Source organism: Equus asinus, chromosome 21 (genome assembly GCF_041296235.1).
Source record: "Equus asinus isolate D_3611 breed Donkey chromosome 21, EquAss-T2T_v2, whole genome shotgun sequence".
Classification (NCBI taxonomy): domain Eukaryota; kingdom Metazoa; phylum Chordata; class Mammalia; order Perissodactyla; family Equidae; genus Equus; species Equus asinus.
In genome coordinates, this window is record NC_091810.1 from 42,170,485 (window position 1) to 42,191,479 (window position 20,995).

At 36.6% G+C, this 20,995-nt stretch overlaps 1 protein-coding gene across 46 annotated transcripts in view; it reads right to left on the reverse strand.

The window, feature by feature from the left end:
• Positions 1-20,995, reverse strand: part of SLMAP (sarcolemma associated protein) — a 159,551-nt gene that overhangs the window by 72,229 nt on the left and 66,327 nt on the right. For 24 of the 46 annotated variants that reach the window (XM_070493228.1, XM_070493230.1, XM_070493239.1 and 21 more), the window contains exons 4-5: positions 16,625-16,778; positions 3,707-3,779 (exon numbers count right to left, since the gene is read on the reverse strand). In XM_070493228.1, the coding sequence (XP_070349329.1) occupies positions 3,707-3,779; positions 16,625-16,778 (227 nt within the window). The remainder of the gene's footprint in view (positions 1-3,706; positions 3,780-16,624; positions 16,779-20,995) is intronic. The other 22 variants (XM_070493246.1, XM_070493247.1, XM_070493229.1 and 19 more) reach the window with 1 other exon arrangement.

Here is a 20,995-nt window from a genome sequence, read left to right on the forward strand (position 1 = left end):
AATGTTCTTTGAGGATTCACTACTTAACAGGGGCTATGGTGAATTCCTTGGTTAAGTCTATATGAAAAAGAAGCATTCCTTAAAATATCCATTTTCAATTTTGGAATGTATAAATTAAATTCTTTTAAAATTTAAATATTCCTATACAGAAAGTCTTAACAAGCAAAGTTCTACCGGAATGAAGGCTACAATTTGGAAACTTGCTCTAGTGGAGGACAACTTTAGCTAATCAAAACAGTATCCTCTCTACCCAGCCACCTCACACACTAATGACTGAAAGCTTAGATGTAGTATGAAACTAAACTCAGTACGTCAGTTTAAAACTTAATTAGTAGACAGTACTAATTGGTACTAAATGCCTTTTGGGCCTTAAAAAGTACTACTGACAGAGAGGCAGTATGTGTAGCAGTTAAGCACACAGGCTCAGAAGCTATACTGACTGGGTCCAAATTCTGGCTCTACTTCCAGATATGCAATCTCATGCAAGTAACAATCACTATAGGTCTCAGCTTCCTTGTCCATAAAATGAGGATAATCATAAAACCAACCCCCATAGGATTACTCTGAGTATTGAACATGTTAATATAAATAAAGAGCTTAACATAGTACCTAGGACACAGTAGCACTTGATCACTACTACCATTTCCAAGAGAACAGAGCAGTTAAGGAAGCCAGGCTCTCTATCTCACAATGCCCTGTAAGATACTGTACGTGGGCTGCATTGGGGATGAGTAGCAGGAACACAGAGTAAGGCTGCCACCCAAGTCACCGACCAGATGCTAATCACTCCATACCCTGGAGGCCATTCATGGTCAGCTTGAAGGCTGACTGGGAAAAGTTCCAGATTCAATGGGTTAATCATGTATAAGCTGCAGAGAAAGTCATCTTGCAGGACTTAAAAATAGGAATGACAATTCTGGTCCTACTGAAATAACTGCAAACATCCTAAGAACTGTTTCAACTCAATTATCACAAATACACTAAAATGTTGAATAAAATCAATATTAAATACCAGCAGCCACCTCCCTTATGAGCACCCATAATAACATGCACAGACTCCTACTGAGACCATAAAACTCTTTACGTACTCTACATCTTTGATTTCACATCTGTGTTTTCAGGCACTGTGATCAATTCACCTCTGCATCCCCAAAACCTACTGCAAGGCCCTAAAAAAGCTAGTGCCTTATGAGGGTTTAAAAAATTATAAACAACTTTAGATTTTTTTCTCTACCTCATAAAAATGAAATAGACATCTTAAAACAAGTTTCTTTTTCTTGACTATACAAGGAATATATATTGATTATGGGAAATATATAAAGTAAAGCATGAGGAAATAAATAAAAATTACCCAATGCTAGCACCCAGAGATAAGCATTTTGGATATAAATTTTCTGTTCTCATGAAAATCAGACTAAACTTGCAGCAAAACATTTCATAAGTGATACATACTTGTATTTTACAAAAAATATCTTGGATATAGGTGTATTTTGTTTGAATTATGTAAAGAGTTCATATTGAATAAGGGAATGTAGAAAAGGAAAACCATTATTTAGTGCTAGGGTAGTGGGATTACAGGCAAGTTCTCTCTGTTTCTTATTATTTGAAAATTATTTGTGCAATATAATAAAAATCAAGGCAGAAAAAGAATCAGCTCTTCAAGGACTACCTACTGAAGACCTTAAAAGCATTAAAAGCTATATATACAATGTACCTTAAACTCTAAGCATTCTGGCATAAGCAAAAGCATCTTGATTGCTAAAATATATTAAATTACAATAACAGAAACAGCTAATGTTCATCACATGCTTATTACATGCCAGGTACTACATTATGCTCTTTATGTGCACAATCTTGTTTAATCCTCATAAAATTTCTGCTCAATAGGTACTATTATTATCTTCATTTTTCAAGTAAGAAAAGGGAGGCCTGATCAAGTCACAGAATAGGTGGAGTCAGGCTTTGAACTGGACTATCCACCTCTAAAGACCCTTTGACCTTCCTCCACCTCTAGAGAACTGCCTGTTCAAAATTTATCTTCTCTTGAAAGTCAGCCAGATTATGTACCATGAAACTGGAAGCAAAATTTTAAATGATGCTAATATTTAACCACATAAGAAAAACCAAACAGAGCCAGCCCTGATAGCCTCACGGTTAAAGTTCGGCATGTTCCACTTTAGGGGCCAGGTTTGGTTCCCAGACGTGGAACCACACCACTTGTCTATCAGTAGCCATGCTGTGGCAGTGGCTCACATAGAAGAACCAGAAGAACTTACAGCTGTACATCATAACTATGTACGGAGGCTTGCGGGGATAAAAGGAAGAAAAAGAGGAAGATTGGCAACAGAAGTTGGCTTAGGGCAAATCTTCCTCTGCAAAAAAAGAAAAAAGAAAAGCCAAACAATGAGAAGGAAACAGAGGCAAAGATCAAAAACGCTGGGAAAGAGACAGGAACAAAAGTCACTAAAATAGACTGTCAAAAAATTCACATGCCCTACTAGATTGAAACTGAGAACACAGATGACCCTTTATGTAATTGCTCAAAGTTCTTGACTCCATGAAAGAAAAATTTCATTGTCAAATACAACATCAAGGTCTTTAAGAAGCCATATGTCAATAGTTGATTAATAGTTACTCATTTTTAAAACCTTAACTCTCAACTCATAAAACCTGAGTCATATTAAAGTTCCCCAAATTAATGTTATTTTTAATAATTAAACTATAATTTAGAATGAGAAACATTAACAGCTTAAATTTAAAATGTTTTAAAATTTCTGCTTTGTTTCAGATAGCCTTAAAGCTAAAAAAAAAAAATTGGTGGCTTCTAACTGAAGCATAGTATATAATAATTCTAATGAAAGCACAGACTATCATAGTAATAGGAAGGCCTTGTTCTGCTTTCTTTTTCCTTCTCTCTCTCCTACTCTCTACTCTACCTTGCCTTCATCTTACTGCTTCTCTCAGCCTCCCACCCTCAGATCTTCGTCTCTGCTTTTGAAAGAGAAAATATTATGTTGGGTATAAAAACAAGCTTCTAGCATATTCAAGGTTTTCTCCCCAAATAAAAAAAATGCTGAAGTTTAAAGATTGTTTAGCTCTCTCAATACTTCATAATGACAATCTGTGAAAAGCACAAGATCAAATTGTACTTATGCTTACGTTTTGACATTTACATTTTATTAGTATTGTTTTCAAGTGTGTCCTCCTCTAAGTGATCTTTCCACTGCTTCTTTAAAAAAAAAAAATTACAATGCTCTAAAATCCCTCCGAAAACTCCCACTAAAATAGGCTACTAATGATAACAACTTCCTCAAGGTCCTATAGGATTGTGACACTGGCATTAACTTCAGACACAATCATAGTCTAAGAAGTCCTATATTAAATGCAGATCAAAATGAATACAGTTATCACTTACCAATAACTTACATACCACAAATATTTTGCAAAACAACTAACTATCCATCAAAACATAACATAAAATTAAATTTGGAAACAAAATAACCTGCCTCCTTATATATTATTATTTACTAGAATTGCAACTAATGTGAAAAGCAATTAAATTGAAATGTATTATGTTCCAAAAGTACTACATCAATTTCCTAACATTATTAGAATAATCTCGAAGCATTAACAGTACACCATCATCTAGAATATTATTAACCAAAGTAATTAATACAAAAACTTCATAGCACCAAATTATACTCACTCTGAGCGGAGCCGGGCTTCCATACCATCTGGTAGAAAAAGTTTTATTGTGGAAACAATACACCCATGGGTAACTGGTTAAAACAAACAAATAAGATAGATAAAATAATTGTTTAAAAATATAAACCTTTGATATAAGCAGTACACTCTGTGACACTGATCTTATAAGGATCTTTTTGAATACCATGTCTTCTTGGACAAGGGAAACAAAGAAAAAATAAACAGGTGAGACTTCATCAGACTAAAGAGCTTCTGCAAGGTAAAGGAAACCAGGATCAAAACAAAAAGACAATCGACCAACTGGGAGAAAATATTCGCAAATCATATATCCGACAAGGGGTTAATCTTCATAATATATAAAGAACTCACACAACTGAACAACAAAAAACAAACAACTTGATCAAAAAACGGACAGAGTATGGGGCTGGCCCAGTGGCACAGCGGTTAAGTTCACACACTCCACTTCGGTGGCCTAGGGTTAACCAGTTTGGATCCTGGGTGCAGACCAACACACCACTTGTCAACCCGTGCTGTGGTAGGCATCCCACATATAAAGCAAAGGAAGATGGGCAAGGATGTTAGCTGAGGGCCAGTCTTCCTCAGCAAAAAAAGAGGATTGGTGGCAGATGTTAGCTCAGGGCTAATCTTCCTCAAAAAAGAAAGGGCAAAGAATATGAGCAGACATTTCTGCAAAGAATATACACACATGGCCAATAGGCACGTGAAAATATGTTCAACATCACCAATCATTAGAGAAATGCATATCAAAACCATACTAAGATATCACCTTACACTGGTTAAAATGGCTATAATCACCAAGACAAAAAATAACAAATGTTGGAGAGGACATGGAGAAAAGGGAACCCTCATACAATTTATGAGGTATGAACACTCGTACCTCATACACTGCTGGTGGGAATGCAAACTGGTGTAGCCACTATGGAAAACAGTATGGAGATTTCTCAAAAAAACTAAAAATAGAAATACCATATGACACAGCTATCCCACTACTGGGTATCTATCCAAACAACTTGAAATCAACAATTCAAAGTGACGTAAGCACCTCTATGTTCATTGCAGCATTATTCAGTTATTATACAATGGAATACTATTCAGTCATAAAAAAAGACAAAATCATCCCATTCGCAATGACATGGATGGACCTGGAGGGTATTATGCAAAATAAGCCAAACAGAGATAGACAAACACCATATGATTTCACTCATATGTGGAAGATAAACAAACACACGGAAAAAGAGGTTCAGTGGTTACTAGGGAGAAGGGGCATGGGGGGTATGCACAAAGGGTGAAGGGGAGCACTTATATGGTGATGGCCAAACAATAACGTACAACTGAAATTTCACAATGTTGTAAACTATTATGAACTCAATAAAAAAAATTCAAAAAGAAAAAAATTCATTTATGTTTTCTAAGAATGTTAGCTCCAAAAGTAATCTTGGAAATCATGTGATTCAATTTCCTTATTTTCTAAAAGGAGAAACTAAAACCTGGAAAGGGGGAGAGATTTTGCTGAGGCCACCACTGAACTGACATGACCAGAAGCCAATGTTTTGCTCCACAGAGATTGTTTTCATTAGGTCTCTGAAGCCAAGATGACTGATGTTTGCATTTCCCGTATCACCAAAATGCCTAGTCTTAAAGTACACAAAATCTTATCGGAATTAACTTCCCCTTTTTTGGTTGTTTTATTTTCTTTTACAAGTTTGTGACTACAAAAAGCTGAAAACAGAGGTGGGAAATAAAATATAACTTTCAAAAAGAATATAAACCTTTGTACCTCTCATATGTAAACATGTATTTCATTCCTATATGTAATAACTTGTGGAAAAGAAAATAAATCTGGTAGTTTAACGACAACATTCATTTCCCTGGAGAAACTCATCCCTATCCATAATGAATCGCAATTGCAAGGCAGAATTACAGACAGAATTGTTTCAAGTGTCCTAACCTCCAATGCTTTAATAACAGTCAATAAAAGGTCAGCGGAATATATGGGAAAAAAATTGAGGAAGGAAATGCACTTTCTCCCCTATCTGCCAGCATCAAGCCTAACTCCAACTATTCCCCAGTTTAAAACTTAGCCCTTATTCCTGATTCTCCAACCTACAACTCCTAATGGCACCTCACAAAACTCTGAAGTTCTGCATAATACAGCTTGGAATATGCCATTCAATTTCCTATTTTATGGGTGTCCAAGACCTTGGACAAGTGAAACTGCTTCTACAACTCTCTGCTAGTAGCATCTCAGCTGTTTGCTAGAACTCAAGTCTGAGGTTTCCAGTGTGGTATCTAAAATTTTGGTTTTGTTTTCTTGGTGGTTGTTTCTTCCTCCACTCCCAAACATCTTTACATAATGTCACAGCAGCCACTCTGTAGGCAACTTCTTACTGTTGCTTCTTACTTCCTCCTTTTCCTTCTAAAGATTTCAGGAGACAACACTTTATGTGCGGATTTTATAGAAAAAGAATATTTTTGCTGGTTTAAAGGTTGATAGTTTTTCAATTTCTCTGTTCTTCAGATATTATGTCTTTCAGGGTTCAAAGAGTTCATTTATTTAGTTTATCAAACTCTAATTAAAAGCTAATGCAGAGTGAGGAAAATATACTATACCATGACTAGAGGAACGGTGGTTATGTGACTGTATACATTTGTCAAAACTCACTGAATTGTAAACGTGAAATTGGTGTTGTAAATAAATTATATCTCAAATAAAACTGATTTTTAAGAATAGAGCTAATGCATTTATATGAGGGTAACATTAAGTGATCAGGACCATGAATCATCAAGATGACATTTTAAACATGAAGTAATAATTACTCTCTCATTTGGAAATGCACATTAAACTTAAGAAAGTTAGCATAGTTTATTCAATATTAATTTTCACTAATTAATTTCTTATATGAAAAGTGCTAGTAGATCAAGAACCATCTATGGGACAGTCTTCTAAACTCTCTTCCTAACATAGCAGGTGCGGCCATGAACCACTGGGCTCCTTCCTTCCTTTCGGGCCTTATCCTCCATCCTGCTACCACAAATACCCTATACATAAACCAAGCTACCTGCATCTCCAAATACCTTACTTTACACAACCCCAGGCCTTTTACACAAGCTGTCCTCTCTGTCAGTGATATCCTTTATCCCCTTGCCTGCAGGACCAAATGCTTATCCTCCAGGCTCAGATTTTGTTCTTCCTTCACCAAAGCTCAGTATATGAGTTAGGTGTCCCCAGAGCCTCCTATCTCTACATCTTATAACACTAAGCACAAAGCATTGTGAATATTTATCACTTACACAACCGTTGTCTCATCAGTTAGATTCAACTCTTTGAGGGCAGCAAGGATTGGCTGCTTCTCACTTTTTAAACACTAGTACTTAGAGTTATCTAGTATAAAGAAGAAATTTAATAAATGCTTATTGAATGTGTCAAAGAACATGTCTGGTTAATACTTTACGGCCTCCCTTACTCGGGGGTAAAGATGTCTCTTACTTTGAGGACAGTAGGGTTTATCTCTAATTGCCAAGAACCACCTAACTTCCTCCTTTCCCTGGCAGAAGACAGGGAAGGACAGATTTATCCCAACTCTATGGTTCCCCCAGAGAGTTACTATAAACAGGTTACAATCAATACAGGAGCACAATACAAGAAGATCCAGCAATACTGACACAACCAATAGATTTAAATTGATAATAAAGTTGTTTTTTTAAAAAAAATAAGTGCAGCAGTAACAGAAATAAAACTGCAGTGCCAGAGCTGACAACCTGTGATACATTACATCAGGATTTCTGTTGCTCAGATGTATCACCCCAAAGCCCGGAAAGTAGACTGATGCACAAATCTGTGAGATGAACCAAGGGCTAATACTGACTGGGCAATACAAGGTTGCTGTACTACTGAAGGCAGTAAAGACTGCGCCTTGACAAAGCTGACTATCTAGTCTAGCCAACTCTGCCTTTGAAGGGGGTCCTGTGACAACTAGATAATAGATGCATAGAAATGTTCTCTCTTTAATTTGCAATAGGTAAGTATTTAAAGCAACCTGATAAAAATGTTTTGTTCTAATATTTATATTAATCAACTCTACATAGCAGCATTTCCCAAAGTGGAGTGCTAGTAGGTATTAACAAAAGAGGATTTTGGAGTCAGAAGAGCTTGGAAAATACTTGGTTAAAAGAATTTTTACTTTTTTAAACCACAAGCTTTCTCAGAGCTTAATGGGCTTTTCATCCACTATAACGCTCTAAAAGATGCATTTTCCAAACATATTTGAGGACTGAGCATTCCTGTCCTCCTTTTTAGGAGCACTTACACAGGAACTGGTATTATGGTATTAAATGCATGGTATATATGGTATTATGAAGAAAGACCTCAGAAAATATTGCTCTAAAATATTCTATGAAGTACTTTTAAAATAAATTTTGCTCTCAAAATTCACCCAGAAATATTACTATTACGGTATTTCCAAGATTCAAAGACAAAATTGATTGTAAAACACACAATTTAGAAGTTTCTTGGGCGGGGTAAGGAGGCCACAGAAACACTGCCAAATTAAATATACACATGCATTGTAAGCTAGATGTAAATTTCATAAATGTTAAAACATGAAAAACAAGTGTGTCTGAATCGAGGAAACAAGGCGTTTGTGGAAAAAAGTCTGAAATTACCTGCTGTAGTTATAAGACTTTATTAAAAATCAGAATTAAGACTACACAAGCTGACTGCCATTTGTGTGGTTTTTTCCTCTATGATCTTATACAGATTATTTAGCTTTTGAATTAACATATTTACTTTATGGTATGCAGTCAGACTTTTCTATTACCTCTTCACAAAAACATCACATAAAGAACCTGTGTTCACTTTGATTAGTTTAAAAACTGTTTAGGCCCTGAGCTGGGAGACTGAAACTTCTGGGGTATGTTGTAGTCTGGTTCTATCTCTGTTCCTACCTCAAGCAGGAAGGTCAATACTAGTCTATACTTGAGTAGTTTGAAGGATCTCTTGAAATGACTGGCAGTAATAGGAAGTACAATGAGTAAGACCATAAAAGCCCAAGAAACAACCAAAACCTAATATTTGGTTTAAAAAACCAAAACCTAAATGAGAAGTGTTAACATTTCCAGACTGGGGAATTATCTGCTTAACTGCCTTTTGATTGCAATCTAAAATAAAAGAGTTACCAAACATCCATTCTTGAATTTTTTGCTTCATAAAGCTTCTGATTCAAAGACCTTTTTCTTTTAAGTTAGAAAAGAGGCAGGGAAAATTAGCTGAATAGACAATTACTCTTTTAATTCTAAAAAAAATTTTTTAATTGATATTCTTTCATACTGTCTTCATTTGTGACCTGGAGTTCAGTTATAAAAAACTTTCCCTCTTCAACTATTTGTTGATCTCAGGTATGATTCCTACAGGAAAGGTAGCATAAAAGCTTTACTCTTTCTCTTTATTTACTTGTTTTCAGAATAATAAATGGGTTTCCTAAGTTCTTCCACAGGTGATCAAATTTTTCTTTTCTTTTTAGTATCATTTTAAGTTCACGGATTTAAACATATTTGATATATTTCAATCTACTGCTGTTGTTATTATTTGATGCTCAAACTGCCCCATCTTTGATCAGTTGGAACTCCACATTAATTCCTGAGTCCTTGTGACAGAACCCCAGCAGTCTTAGACAGCTTCATTGCTTTCTGGGATATGACAAAATCTTCTAGGCTCAATTTGTACATTTCCTCTCCTAGACTCAGAGGCTGCTATTTCTCCCAGGAATCTTGTTTCTACCTATCTCTTTGGTGGGAGGAATCCTTTCCGTAGGTATATGAATTCATTTGCTACTTTATTTCTCTAGCATACTATTGAGTGATACTGCTCCTTGGCTTATTTTTCGATTCACCCATGAGGAGTGGTGGTTCTTTGGCTTTACCTGTTTATTCAATATTCACTGAGAACCTGGTGGCTACAAAGTAGTATGCTGGGAATGATGGGGAAAACCAACATTATGATGACTAGGTCTTTGTCCTTGAGGAGATTTCAATTTAGTTTGTAGAGAGAACAAATTAGAAATATCTAACGTAACAACAAATAGAGAAAAAAAATCACAAATACTACAAAAGGTACAAAACACTACGGCAATCTGGAATGGACAAGAGCAGGGGAAGGATTTATGAAAAGGGGGGAAAAAAGAATAGGATTTCAAAAGCTGGAAATGGAAGGAGAGGCAAAGAGAACGGCGAGAGCAAAGAAACAGAAAAAGAGAAGGATGTGAGAGAGTGCGCAACTAAGGAGGGCAGCTGGAGGAGACTGGAGAGTGGTGGTAAAGAATACCTTTCAAGGCCCTATAGGTGCCAGGTCCCATACTAAGCACACTATACATATTGCCTACTTATGACAAACCATGTAGTTATTTTTATGTCCTATTTTACAGATGAGGCAAGTAAGGTCAAAGAGGCTAAAGTAACTTGCTAAAGGTCATACCTTTGGTAAGTGGCAGTGCTAGGATTCAAAAAAATCTTTTCTATATACCATCTAACCTCTAAATAATCTAGTTAAACAGCTTAGTATATATTAAGGGAATTAATGGGAAATAAAATCAAAAGGTTGAACTGAGTCCACATTTTTGAGGACCTCAAATGTACAATTAAGCATTTCAGACTTCATTCTGCAGTATGGCACAGCCACTTAAGGCTTCTAAAAGCAGGAGAATGACATAAATAAAACTGCAACAGAAGAATATTCTGGAAGCAATGAATTGGCAGAGTATGGTGGCCAGAGTAGGGTGCTACAGTAGCAAGAAGAAAAACAAGTAGTAGCAGGGAAAAGAGGCAAACGGTCTAGATGACACAACTGCTAGAGATAAGGAAGAGACAGGATTCAGAAAAACACCAAGATTCTAGCTAGAGTGTTTGGGAGAATGATGGAGCAATAAAAGAAATTGGGAAGTCAGTAGAATGTTCTAATTTGAAGGCGAAATTAAGCTTTATACAGAGTAATCATAGGGCAACAGTAGGATATTCAAAAGGAACCAACTAACAAGCATCTGGAAATACAGGTAAAGAGCCAGCAAGAATGGATTCACAGCAGACAAGGTGAGAAGGGAAACTTGGGACTTGAGGATAAGGGAAAGCAAATAAAACAGCTGCTGCCAGGAACTTAACTGAGTAGGGTTCTTAAACCTAGCTGTCCAAAAGAACAACCCGAGGCTTTTTAAAAATAGGCATGTCCAGTCTCCACACCTAGCAATTCTCCTTCTTAGGGCTGAACGATACGATCCAGGCATCTATAGTTTTACAAAGCTCTGCAGGTAACTCTGGTGCACATCCTGGGTTGACAATCCATGTTTTTAATGAAGAAAAGAGATTGCAGGGCTGCCCCACGGCCAAGTGGTTAGGTTCACGTACTCCACTTCAGTGGCCCAGGGTTTCACTGGTTTAGATCCTGGGCACGGACATGGCACCACTCATCAGGCCATGCTGAGGCAGAATCCCACATAGCACAACCAGAAGGACCTACAACTAGAATATACAACTATGTACTCGGGGCCTTTGGGGAGAAGAAGAAGAAAGAAAAAAAAAAGAAGAAGACTGGCAACAGATGCTGGCTCAGGTGCCAATCTTTAAAAAAAAATTTAAAAAGAACATTGCCATGCCATCTGAAAAATTCTCTCAGTCAACCTAGCAAATTTGGCGTAGTCTGCGCTGAATCAGCTTTGTGATTTTCCCTAACAGCTAGAAAGTGGAAGTGTGTAAAGCTATAGTGAAAGTAACCAAGAGCAAGGAATGAGTGAGGACAGCACAGCCAAAAGTCAAGTAGTCGTCTAGGAATCGGCGACAGTACCTTTGAAATGGCCAGTGATGGGTTCCAAAGGACAGACAGGTAAAGGAGCCTGGGGTTGAAGCTACTGAGAAAGAGGAGCAAACTTAACGGCAAAAAAAGATAGTACAAATGATTGCCAAGGGTTTTAGTAATAACAATAGTACCTGGCCCTGAGATGAGCACTTTATATACACGCTTTCAAAGTTCATGTTGAACATTGTGCTACAATGTAAACACTGAAGATTGTACTACAAACCTTGAGGTAGGCAGTAGTATCATGCGTCCTATTTTACAAGATGAGGCAATTAAAGATTAGACAGGTTAACGAGAGGTCACTGAGTCACAGCAGAATAAAAAGGGTAGCGGGAAAAAGAAGGTTGCCAATTTCCAATCCTCATATTAAGGCTCCAGATTAGGAGGCAGGTTGTCAAAATCTTAGTTGAGATAAGTTGGTAGAAAGAACTTTTATAAAATGGTGGATGAAGATTCATGCGACATCTCAAAATTTATTCAACCAACATGTGCCATGTTAAGTGTGGAGATTCTACCACGAAGACAGAAACATTGCCTGCTCTTGTACAGCTTACAGTTTAGTGAGGGAGGCAAACACATAAAGGGGAGTAGTGTGCAAGGGGGACATGGTAGGGCACCTCATCTGGCCTAGAAAGGTTTCTAGGTGAAGGAAAAAGCATGTGAAAGAGCTTGAAAGCCAGAAAAGGCAAGGTCTATTGTGGGGAGTAAAAGTAACTCAGCACAGTTTGAGCATAAAGCGAAAGGAAGATCCCATTGATCTTGCTCATAATAGGTCCTTTGTTCATAGGGGCTTAACCTAGGAAGAGATATTGGGGAAGTGGACCTGAGCTGATTGGAGTTATATGCAAAGTTTATAGAACTAACTTGCTCCAAGCTTTGCAACAGAGGGTTACTGTAATGTTGTGTGACCCAGGAAATTCATGCCCTGTCTGAGCAGTTTGTGGGTTCGGGAACAGAGGAGTGGGCAACAGTTGGGTTGCTAAGGCCTTTGTTGCAGGAGGATCTGATAGACTGTCTTTCTCTCTTCCTCCCTTCCTTTTTTTTTTTTTAATCTATTAGAATGTCACTTTGTTTACAGTGATATTTTGTATCTCTACAGCAGGTTATTTGTACAGTGCTGACCAGTGAGTTTTCTCCCCGGAGCCATACTATGTGGAAAGCCAAACATCAAAATCAGTTTGTTTTTGGAGAGCTTGGATTGGAAGAGACACTAATATGAACTGATATGTTCAATAACATCAAGCTCATATCACCTTTTTAACAAAATCCCGATTTTATACACACACATACACATGAAAATCTTTATATGTTATATATTTTTTTTTGGAATTTCCTTTTACACATACCTGATTTTGCATAAATACATAAATGTTATACATACTGGCGTGTTTCTACTGCAGTTTCGTTAGCCCTGCCCTTTTTAATTCGGCTCCCTTTTCTCCTTTACTCTTCCCTTCTACCCACACTCCAGGATGACTCACCTTCATGACCGAGAATGCATTCTTTCACTTTTTTCCCTCATGTTCATATAATCCTATACAAACACATACATATATATACATTTATAGGAACTGGTGAGACTTTTTACAAATTATGAAATTATTAAAAGTAATTCTTTCTTTACTCAACAATATATCTCATAGAAATCCCTGTAATTCATATAATCCTAATTTATTCTTTTTAATAGCTGCATATTGGGAAATGTTTTTCAGTTTTAGTTTATTGATAGAGTTCTCCAATATTGAATGATCTTTGCACTCCTAGAATAAATTCTACTCTGTTATTTTAGCTTCATTTCTGAATTTAATTTACTAACATCTTAGAATTTCTCATCTATTGTCACAGTAAAACTAGTTACAGTTTTCTTTTTTGTATTCTATCTTTATCAGAATTTTGCATTAATGATAGGCTGCTGACTTCTTTAAAGGATTCTGAGAGCTTTCCACCTTTATATATGTTTGGATTATTTAAATAACATTGGATTTATCTGTTTTCTAAAATAAGATCAAATCAGCTATGAATGCTTCTGTTTTTGGTCAATCTTTAATAACTTTTTAGTCTCTTTTAAGGAAATCGATTTACTCAAGTTTTCCATATCTTGTAATAACTTTGCTAGGAAAACATCAATTTACTATAGTTTTTTTTTTCTCTCTCTCTGTCAGAGGTTAGCATGTAATATAGTCTCTTAGAATTCCTTTAGTATGTCCTGTATCTGTGTTTACATCTCCTTTCTCATGCCTTACCTTGCATATTTTCGCTAGTATTTTTTTTAACCTAATGAAGAAATCAAGGCTCATGAATTACCTATTTTATTGTTTGTTTATAAAGAACCAGCATTTGAGTTTGTTTATCCCTTCTAGAGTTTTTTATTTCATTAATTTCTGCCTTTTATTTCTTCTTTCCAGCTTCTTTTTTTTTTCCTTGAGGAAGATTAGCCCTCAGCTAACATCTGCCACCAATCCTCCTCTTTTTGCTGAGGAAAACTGGCCCTGAGCTAACATTCATGCCCATCTTCCTTTACTTTATATGTGGGACGCCTGCCACAGCATGGCTTGACAAGCAGTGTGTAGGTCCACACCCAGAATCCAAACCAGCAAACCACAAGCTGCCAAAGCAGAACGTGTGAACTTAACTACTGTGCCACCAGGCCAGCCCCAGCCCAGCTTCTTTTTCTTGTTACTCTTTTTCTAATTTCTTCTAAGTGCCAAGTTCCTTCATTGTTTGCCTTTCTTCTTCAATACAGAAGAAATTTAAGATTATAAATTTTTATCTGAGTAAAGTACTTAATGTATTTTGGTGTAAAAGTCTCCTTTCCTTTCTACACTGTTTGAAATTCCCCTTTTGATTTCCTCTTTGATCGAGGGGTTATCCAGCAGTGTTGCATACTTTCAGTAGGATTTTTCAAGTTATATAAAGCTTATCACAGTACTGTTTAGCATAGGAGAAAGTCTATACTTCTTTTTCTGGCATATGCTTAAACAGGTAGTACTCAAATGTGACACAGCTGTATCCCAAGAGGCCATGCATAAAATAAGTCAACGTTTTTAAGTGAATAAATACCAAAAGAAACAAAATTTTAAATGAAGAAATTTTTCTTCACTTAATTTTCTTAAAGTTGGCATAAAAGATAGTTAAATTTTCAAAAAAGCCTGCAAGAATCTAATGTTGCTAAAATAACACTCTACTAATAATAACCCTCCATCTCAGGGTTGTCCTCTTAGCTTTCTACAGCATTTTCTAAACAGCGTCTCTCACAACTAGAAGAGTAGGAAAGAGTTAGAAAGAGCTGCATTCTCTAACAGTCACCCTCTTGGAGCTCTGCATATATGTTAGCATATCAAAGGCTCTGAGAAGTCCTGCTTACCTTTGGTTAAAGTCACCCTCTTGGAGCTCTGCATATATGTTAGCATATCAAAGGCTCCGAGAAGTCCTGCTTATCTTTGGTTAACTAAGCATTTCCTAAATGTTATTTGATTATCTCATTCTTTTATTAATTAATACCTATTAATTCTCTTTGGGAAATGCAAGCCAAGAAGATAGACATTCCTTGGAGAGAAAGACAGTGTAATCAAATTCTCTGTCTTCTCTGGGGGTTACTCACAGCTGGGGCTCAGAAAATGTCTGCTGAATGGCTTGGTACCAGAGGAGGTGTGATGTGGCAACAGCAGATGTTAGCGGGTCCACTGCAGCTGTTCTCAGTATGGTCATATATAAGTTGAGTTCTCTTAATAAGGAGTACTCAATATTTTGCATCAAAACACAAACTTTCTTTTCTATTTTACAATTGTAAATGGAAACTCCTAAGACTTTGGCCCTACCCAAATTCAAATATCAAAACCTAACTCCCTGAGGAGGCCAACAAAAACTCAGTTAAAATAATATTGCAGTTGCAACACCAGTCAAAGTATATAAACAAATATACACATGCACACACACACCAGAATTATCACCACCACGGCTCCCCACCTCATCCCCATGTCTACTATGCAAAATGTCAGAGACTGATGACTTAGAATATCACCAGATCAGAGTATGTTCAAAGAAACAAAAGGACAAACATGACAATTGGTTTGATTGTCCATATTAAACTAAGCTAGTGGAACTGCATACTTATGATTCACTCATATAATTTCATGGTCACAAAGTGGTCAGTGAACTAGGTAGAGCCACCAAGCTTCAGAATTGCAAAAATAAGGACAATTTACATTGATTTAGCAAGAGAACTTCTAGTTTCAAAAACTGAGACATGAAATTTTATATTTGTGATAGGTACAACTAGCTCCCCGTAGAACTCTGATTTTGTTTGGGGCAACAATGCATACACAACTGGAAGGGATAAACCATAACTGATCTTTGCCAGTCATGGATCTCCTGATCCCCTTTGCCAGGTAAGCAACTTTTCAGGCTCCTTTGTAGTTACAAGTAGCTATGCCCGTGACCTAACCATGTGGGCAGGGAGACAAAGGAAGAAATCTGCTGGGAGGATTCTACAGATTATTCTTTCCAACATAAAGAGAGCCACACAGGAAAGCATTTGTCCTCACCTCGTCCATTTTGCCTAGGCCACTGGTGTGAGGAAAATAATGCCTGGGGCTAAATTCATCACCCTTTGACCATGAGGCAAGAAGCAAAAGCATAAGAAACTGACACGTTAGGGACAGTAGACTAGGAAGACAGTAAGACTCTGGATTCCTGATGACACCATTGAGTCAAGTGAACAAAGTCTGGATCTATCTACCTCCAGACTTCTTGTTAACAAATATCCTTACGGTTTAAGCGCCTGTTGGTTGGGTATGCTGTCACTGTAGCCAAGTGTTTCCTAACTGACATGGTAGTGCCTATGTTTTCACACTGTGATGAAAAACATAAACTACTTATTAAAATTTCAGAACTTAAGATTTTAGAAAAGCAATAGAGAAAGTAAGAGACTTTTAACTTTTCACTGCATGTAATGCTGTGTTTAAATTGCCTTTACAAACACGAAATGTTTTGTAACATTAAATAATAGAATTTTTTAAAAATTTAAAAAGACAAACAATAGGAAAAATTGATCCATACCCGTACCTTTCCGTGTGTTCTCCGTCACATCTACCCCAAACTGGATAATGTCACCGGAAAGAATTTCACATGGTGGACTTTCTTCAGAGCCTCGACTCAATCTCTGGCTATTTATAAAGGTACCATTACTACTTTTAGTGTCTTGGAGATAAAACTGCAAAAACAAAATTTAAAAACAAAAGGCCAAAGATTAATAGTAATAATTCCAAACCTATTTTTTAAAAAAGTTCTTCCAACTTTGCAAACTACTGCAGGTGGATATTTTCCCCTATCAATTCAAACCATTCCTATCAGCTAAGGTTCTCCTTCAATATATATGAAATTAGAACCCTAAAACTGGGTGATTTAAAATTGAGCTAAACAAAATAGTGTGGTTACCTTGGAAAACAGTTTATAAGGCCCTCAAGATGTTAAACGTAAAGTTAGCATATGACCCAGCAATTCCACTCTGAGGTATATGCTCAAGAGAACTGAAAACATGTCCTCCCCAAAACTTGTACACGAATGTTCATAGCAGCATTATTCATAACAGCTAAAAAGCAGAAACAACCCAAATGTCCATCAATTGATGAAATGGGTAAATATCCATATGAAATTATATTATTTGGCAAAAAAAGTAATGAAGTACTGATTCATGCTACAACATGGATGAACCTTTAAAACATTACACTACGTAAAAGCAGTCACAAAATACCATAACATAATTCCATTTATATGAAATATCCAGAATAAGCAAATTCATAGAGACAAAAAGCACATTAGTAGTTGCAAGGGGCTGAGATGCCAGGGAAAAGAGGGTAGGGTAGGTGGAGAAAAGACTGCTAATGGGTACAAGGTATCTTTTTGGGGTTATTAAAATGTTCTAAAATTAGATAGTTGCCATGGTTGCACAGCTCCATGAATATACTAAAAACCACTGAATTCTACTCTGAAAGGGTGAATTTTATGGTATATGAATTTTATCTCAATAAAGTTATTCAAAAAGAAAAATCCAGCTAGATAAAATTCTAATTCTATCTTTGGTTTTCACTCTGACTTTGTAACTTTGTTCCTAGGATGTCTGGGTTAAATCAGAGGCAATGTTTATTCCACAGGCAAAGACAAGTGGTTTTAAGTAACACCTATAATTAACAGCTATCAGTTAGCTAACATACTTGGTATCAGAACAGCATCTTCAGTAAATTCTTTGCAATAAAGCAGACTGGAAGCACTAGAAACCAAAATACTGGAATCAGCTATGAAAGTACTATTTCCTGGCCTCCCAAACTTGCCTTTCATCACTTGGGTAATCTTCCCCCTTTAAAAAGGGAAGAAGTAGCAGGAGGCACAGGAAGCCTATTTATTTACTACTTACCTATCCTAAAAGAAATTAGGAACAACTAGGACCACACACAATAGACTCACTAGGAAGAAAACAACCAATAAAAAAAGATGTACCTTTCTTTTTGCATTTTTCTACACTCTCCAGCCCTGCTTATTCTAGCAACATATTTTCACTGAATTCCTTCCTAAGGAAGAAAGGAAAGAAGAAACTAATATTTATTAAAATACATGTTATGCCACCAGGCCCTCATTTAACCTTAACATTAAAACTATGATATAGATATTACTTTCATTTATAAACGAGAAAAATGAGGCACAGGCAAGTATCTTTCCAAAGGTCACAGAGCAAGGGAACACAGGAGCAAGGATTCAGATAACAGAATTAAAATGACCATTTTTTCCCATTACTTCATACTGACCTTTATGTTTCATTTATCCTTCACTCCTCCCACAAGCTCTCTTCCAAATGAAAGACAACAAAAGAATAAGCAATTTTCAGAAACTATGAAATGACATTTCTTTTCATTAATTCTTAGGTGACAATTTAAAGGCCACCAGGCTGTCTATAAATGACTTAGCTCTGTTTACAATTCAGAAGAGATCAACTGTTACTTCAGCTGGCAGTTTGTATATTTAATTACAGACCACTAATAAAACTGTGTTGATATTTTATAAGTCCACTTGAAATTTACAGGCCTTAACATTTCATGCCAGGAAGATAAGCACAGGCAATCCACTCAAGTAGAAACACTTACCCACAAATTTTTACTACACTGGAGCCTACTGTTATACTGTATAAAGGAGATTGCTTTCTGTTTTTTAATAAATATATTCTTGAAAAATGTGGCGGTATCTAGACTGCTTTGGTCATTTTCAGTAATGTATTCTTTGGCAAGCCAAATAAAGGAATTACACTAGATTCACAAACTTCAAGTTCTGATCCATTAGTGTGTTGCTAAGCCAACTTAGTGGGCTGAGACTAGCGTTTTGTTTTAAACATTGAAGAGAACAGAACAGAAATAAGAATATATAAAATGAGGTTTAGTACTATTTAGCAAACTTTGTTTGGAAAACAAAAAGGGGTGTGTGTGTGTGTATCTCAACACCTCATGTTTGTAGTTCTTAATTCTAAAATCACAAATTTTCAAATTAAAAAATTTTAAATCAATATTAACCCAGATTCCTTTCATTGTGACAGGCCTATATTACTGTCCAAAGCACATTTAGCTTGAACATGTCATTTACACCAGTTGTTCATTCTGCCTCCGTTCTCAACCTGCTAATGGCTTCTAAAAACTTTAGAATAAAATCGAAAAGCCTATAAAGCCCTACATGACCTGGCTCCTGGTTCCCTCTCTAAACTCATTAACTTCCACTATTTTCTTCCCTCATCCCTCTCAGCCAACACTAACCTCCACTCATGTACCTGAGCCTCTGCTCTTGTGTACAGCTAGACTGCACTAGTTTACCTCCCTGCAGAAATATTTTCATTGATGTGATTTAACCTTCTACCCTTGGCTGTTTTGAAAGATTGATATTAAAAATGTTTCTGTACCTCCTATGAAACAATCTGCCATTATTCAGCCTACATCGTACAGAAGATAATCTATTTACTATCAGTTAGGTTCCTGAAAGTATAAAGAAGTCAACTTGTTTGCAAGGAACTGGGAAGGGACTAGGCTTACAAACCTCTGGACGCATTTCCCATAAGCAGGTATGTTTGTCAGTCCTCTGTCACTTTCAAACTAGAAATATTTTTCTCCTCTCTGCAGACAAATCTTCTTCTATCAGGCAGCTTTTATTTTCCTTAAAAGAGATCAGTTTTGGCCACTCTAAAAAAAAAAAATCCTGTCAAAGCTTTAACTGTCTTTACTTCCTAGTAGCCTAAGGAATGCCCAAGTAGCTCTAGTGTTTGCACTAGCCACCGGGCAGTCACTTTGATGTTGAGCAGGTGTGTAAGTAGTACTGAATTTATAAAACCCTCTGTAGCTTGTGGCCAAAGTTCAACTTTCACTGATTTCAGGTTTTATCATTAACCCCTTACTTTCCCCGAATGAATGTCAAGCTCCCATAAATCTGGCATTGATGGTTATCCTAGAACTGAAAGGTTGTCCCTGTCCCATCAGTCACTTTTCCTCATCTCTTGCTGATTATGATTACCTTCAGTGACACAGGCACTGCACTTTAAAGGTTACATAATTTGCCCTTCGGCCTTCAGAAAGTTCTTGCTTTTCATTCCACAAACAAATACACTTCATGTCACTTTCAACTTTGCTAAAATCTGTAAATACTTTAGTTTCCACTATAATGATAAAATGCTTCTTTCTAGCCCTTTCTACATTGACAGGTTTTGCAATATGTAAACACCAGTAGACCAACAACATTTGAACTAAAGCTTCAGAATAAAGCACAAACATAGTATACATGCCATAGGCCAGAAGCCGGAAACTCTAAGTATATAGAGGGGAGTTTTTAAAATGTGAATGCAGAATGGATTATGGATTCCAGTTGGCAGATGCTGAGCACATCATGGATTTTGAATCTACCTGAATCACCAGCTAAGATCAAACAGAGTGACTAAGGTAGAAAAACCAAAATCCCACAGACAACATTTACAACAAAAGTAGGTAAAAAGGTATCCTTATGAACCTCAAAACACAAGTGAGCGGAAAAAACCATCAACAGCCACCAGACAAGCAAGAAATCAGCATCTGTGAAGAAGGATGCATAGGGAAGCAATAGGGCATTTGAGAGACTTGAGGAGAACATCAAAATAGTCACTATGAATTCACTGGACAATATGATGGCCAATTTGAGAAGAAAAGCTGAAAATGGGAAAGGTTTAGCCCAATTCAGTAACAAGTGAGTACAAGCTAAGTTCTGAAGAAGGCTGGAGCAGTCCGAGTTATATAAATTCTCTTTTTTTCTTATTTTTTTTTAAAGATTTTTTTTTTCCTTTTTCTCCCCAAAGCCCCCCAGTACATAGTTGTATATTCTTCGTTGTCGGTCCTTCTAGTCGTGGCATGTGGGACGCTGCCTCCGCGTGGT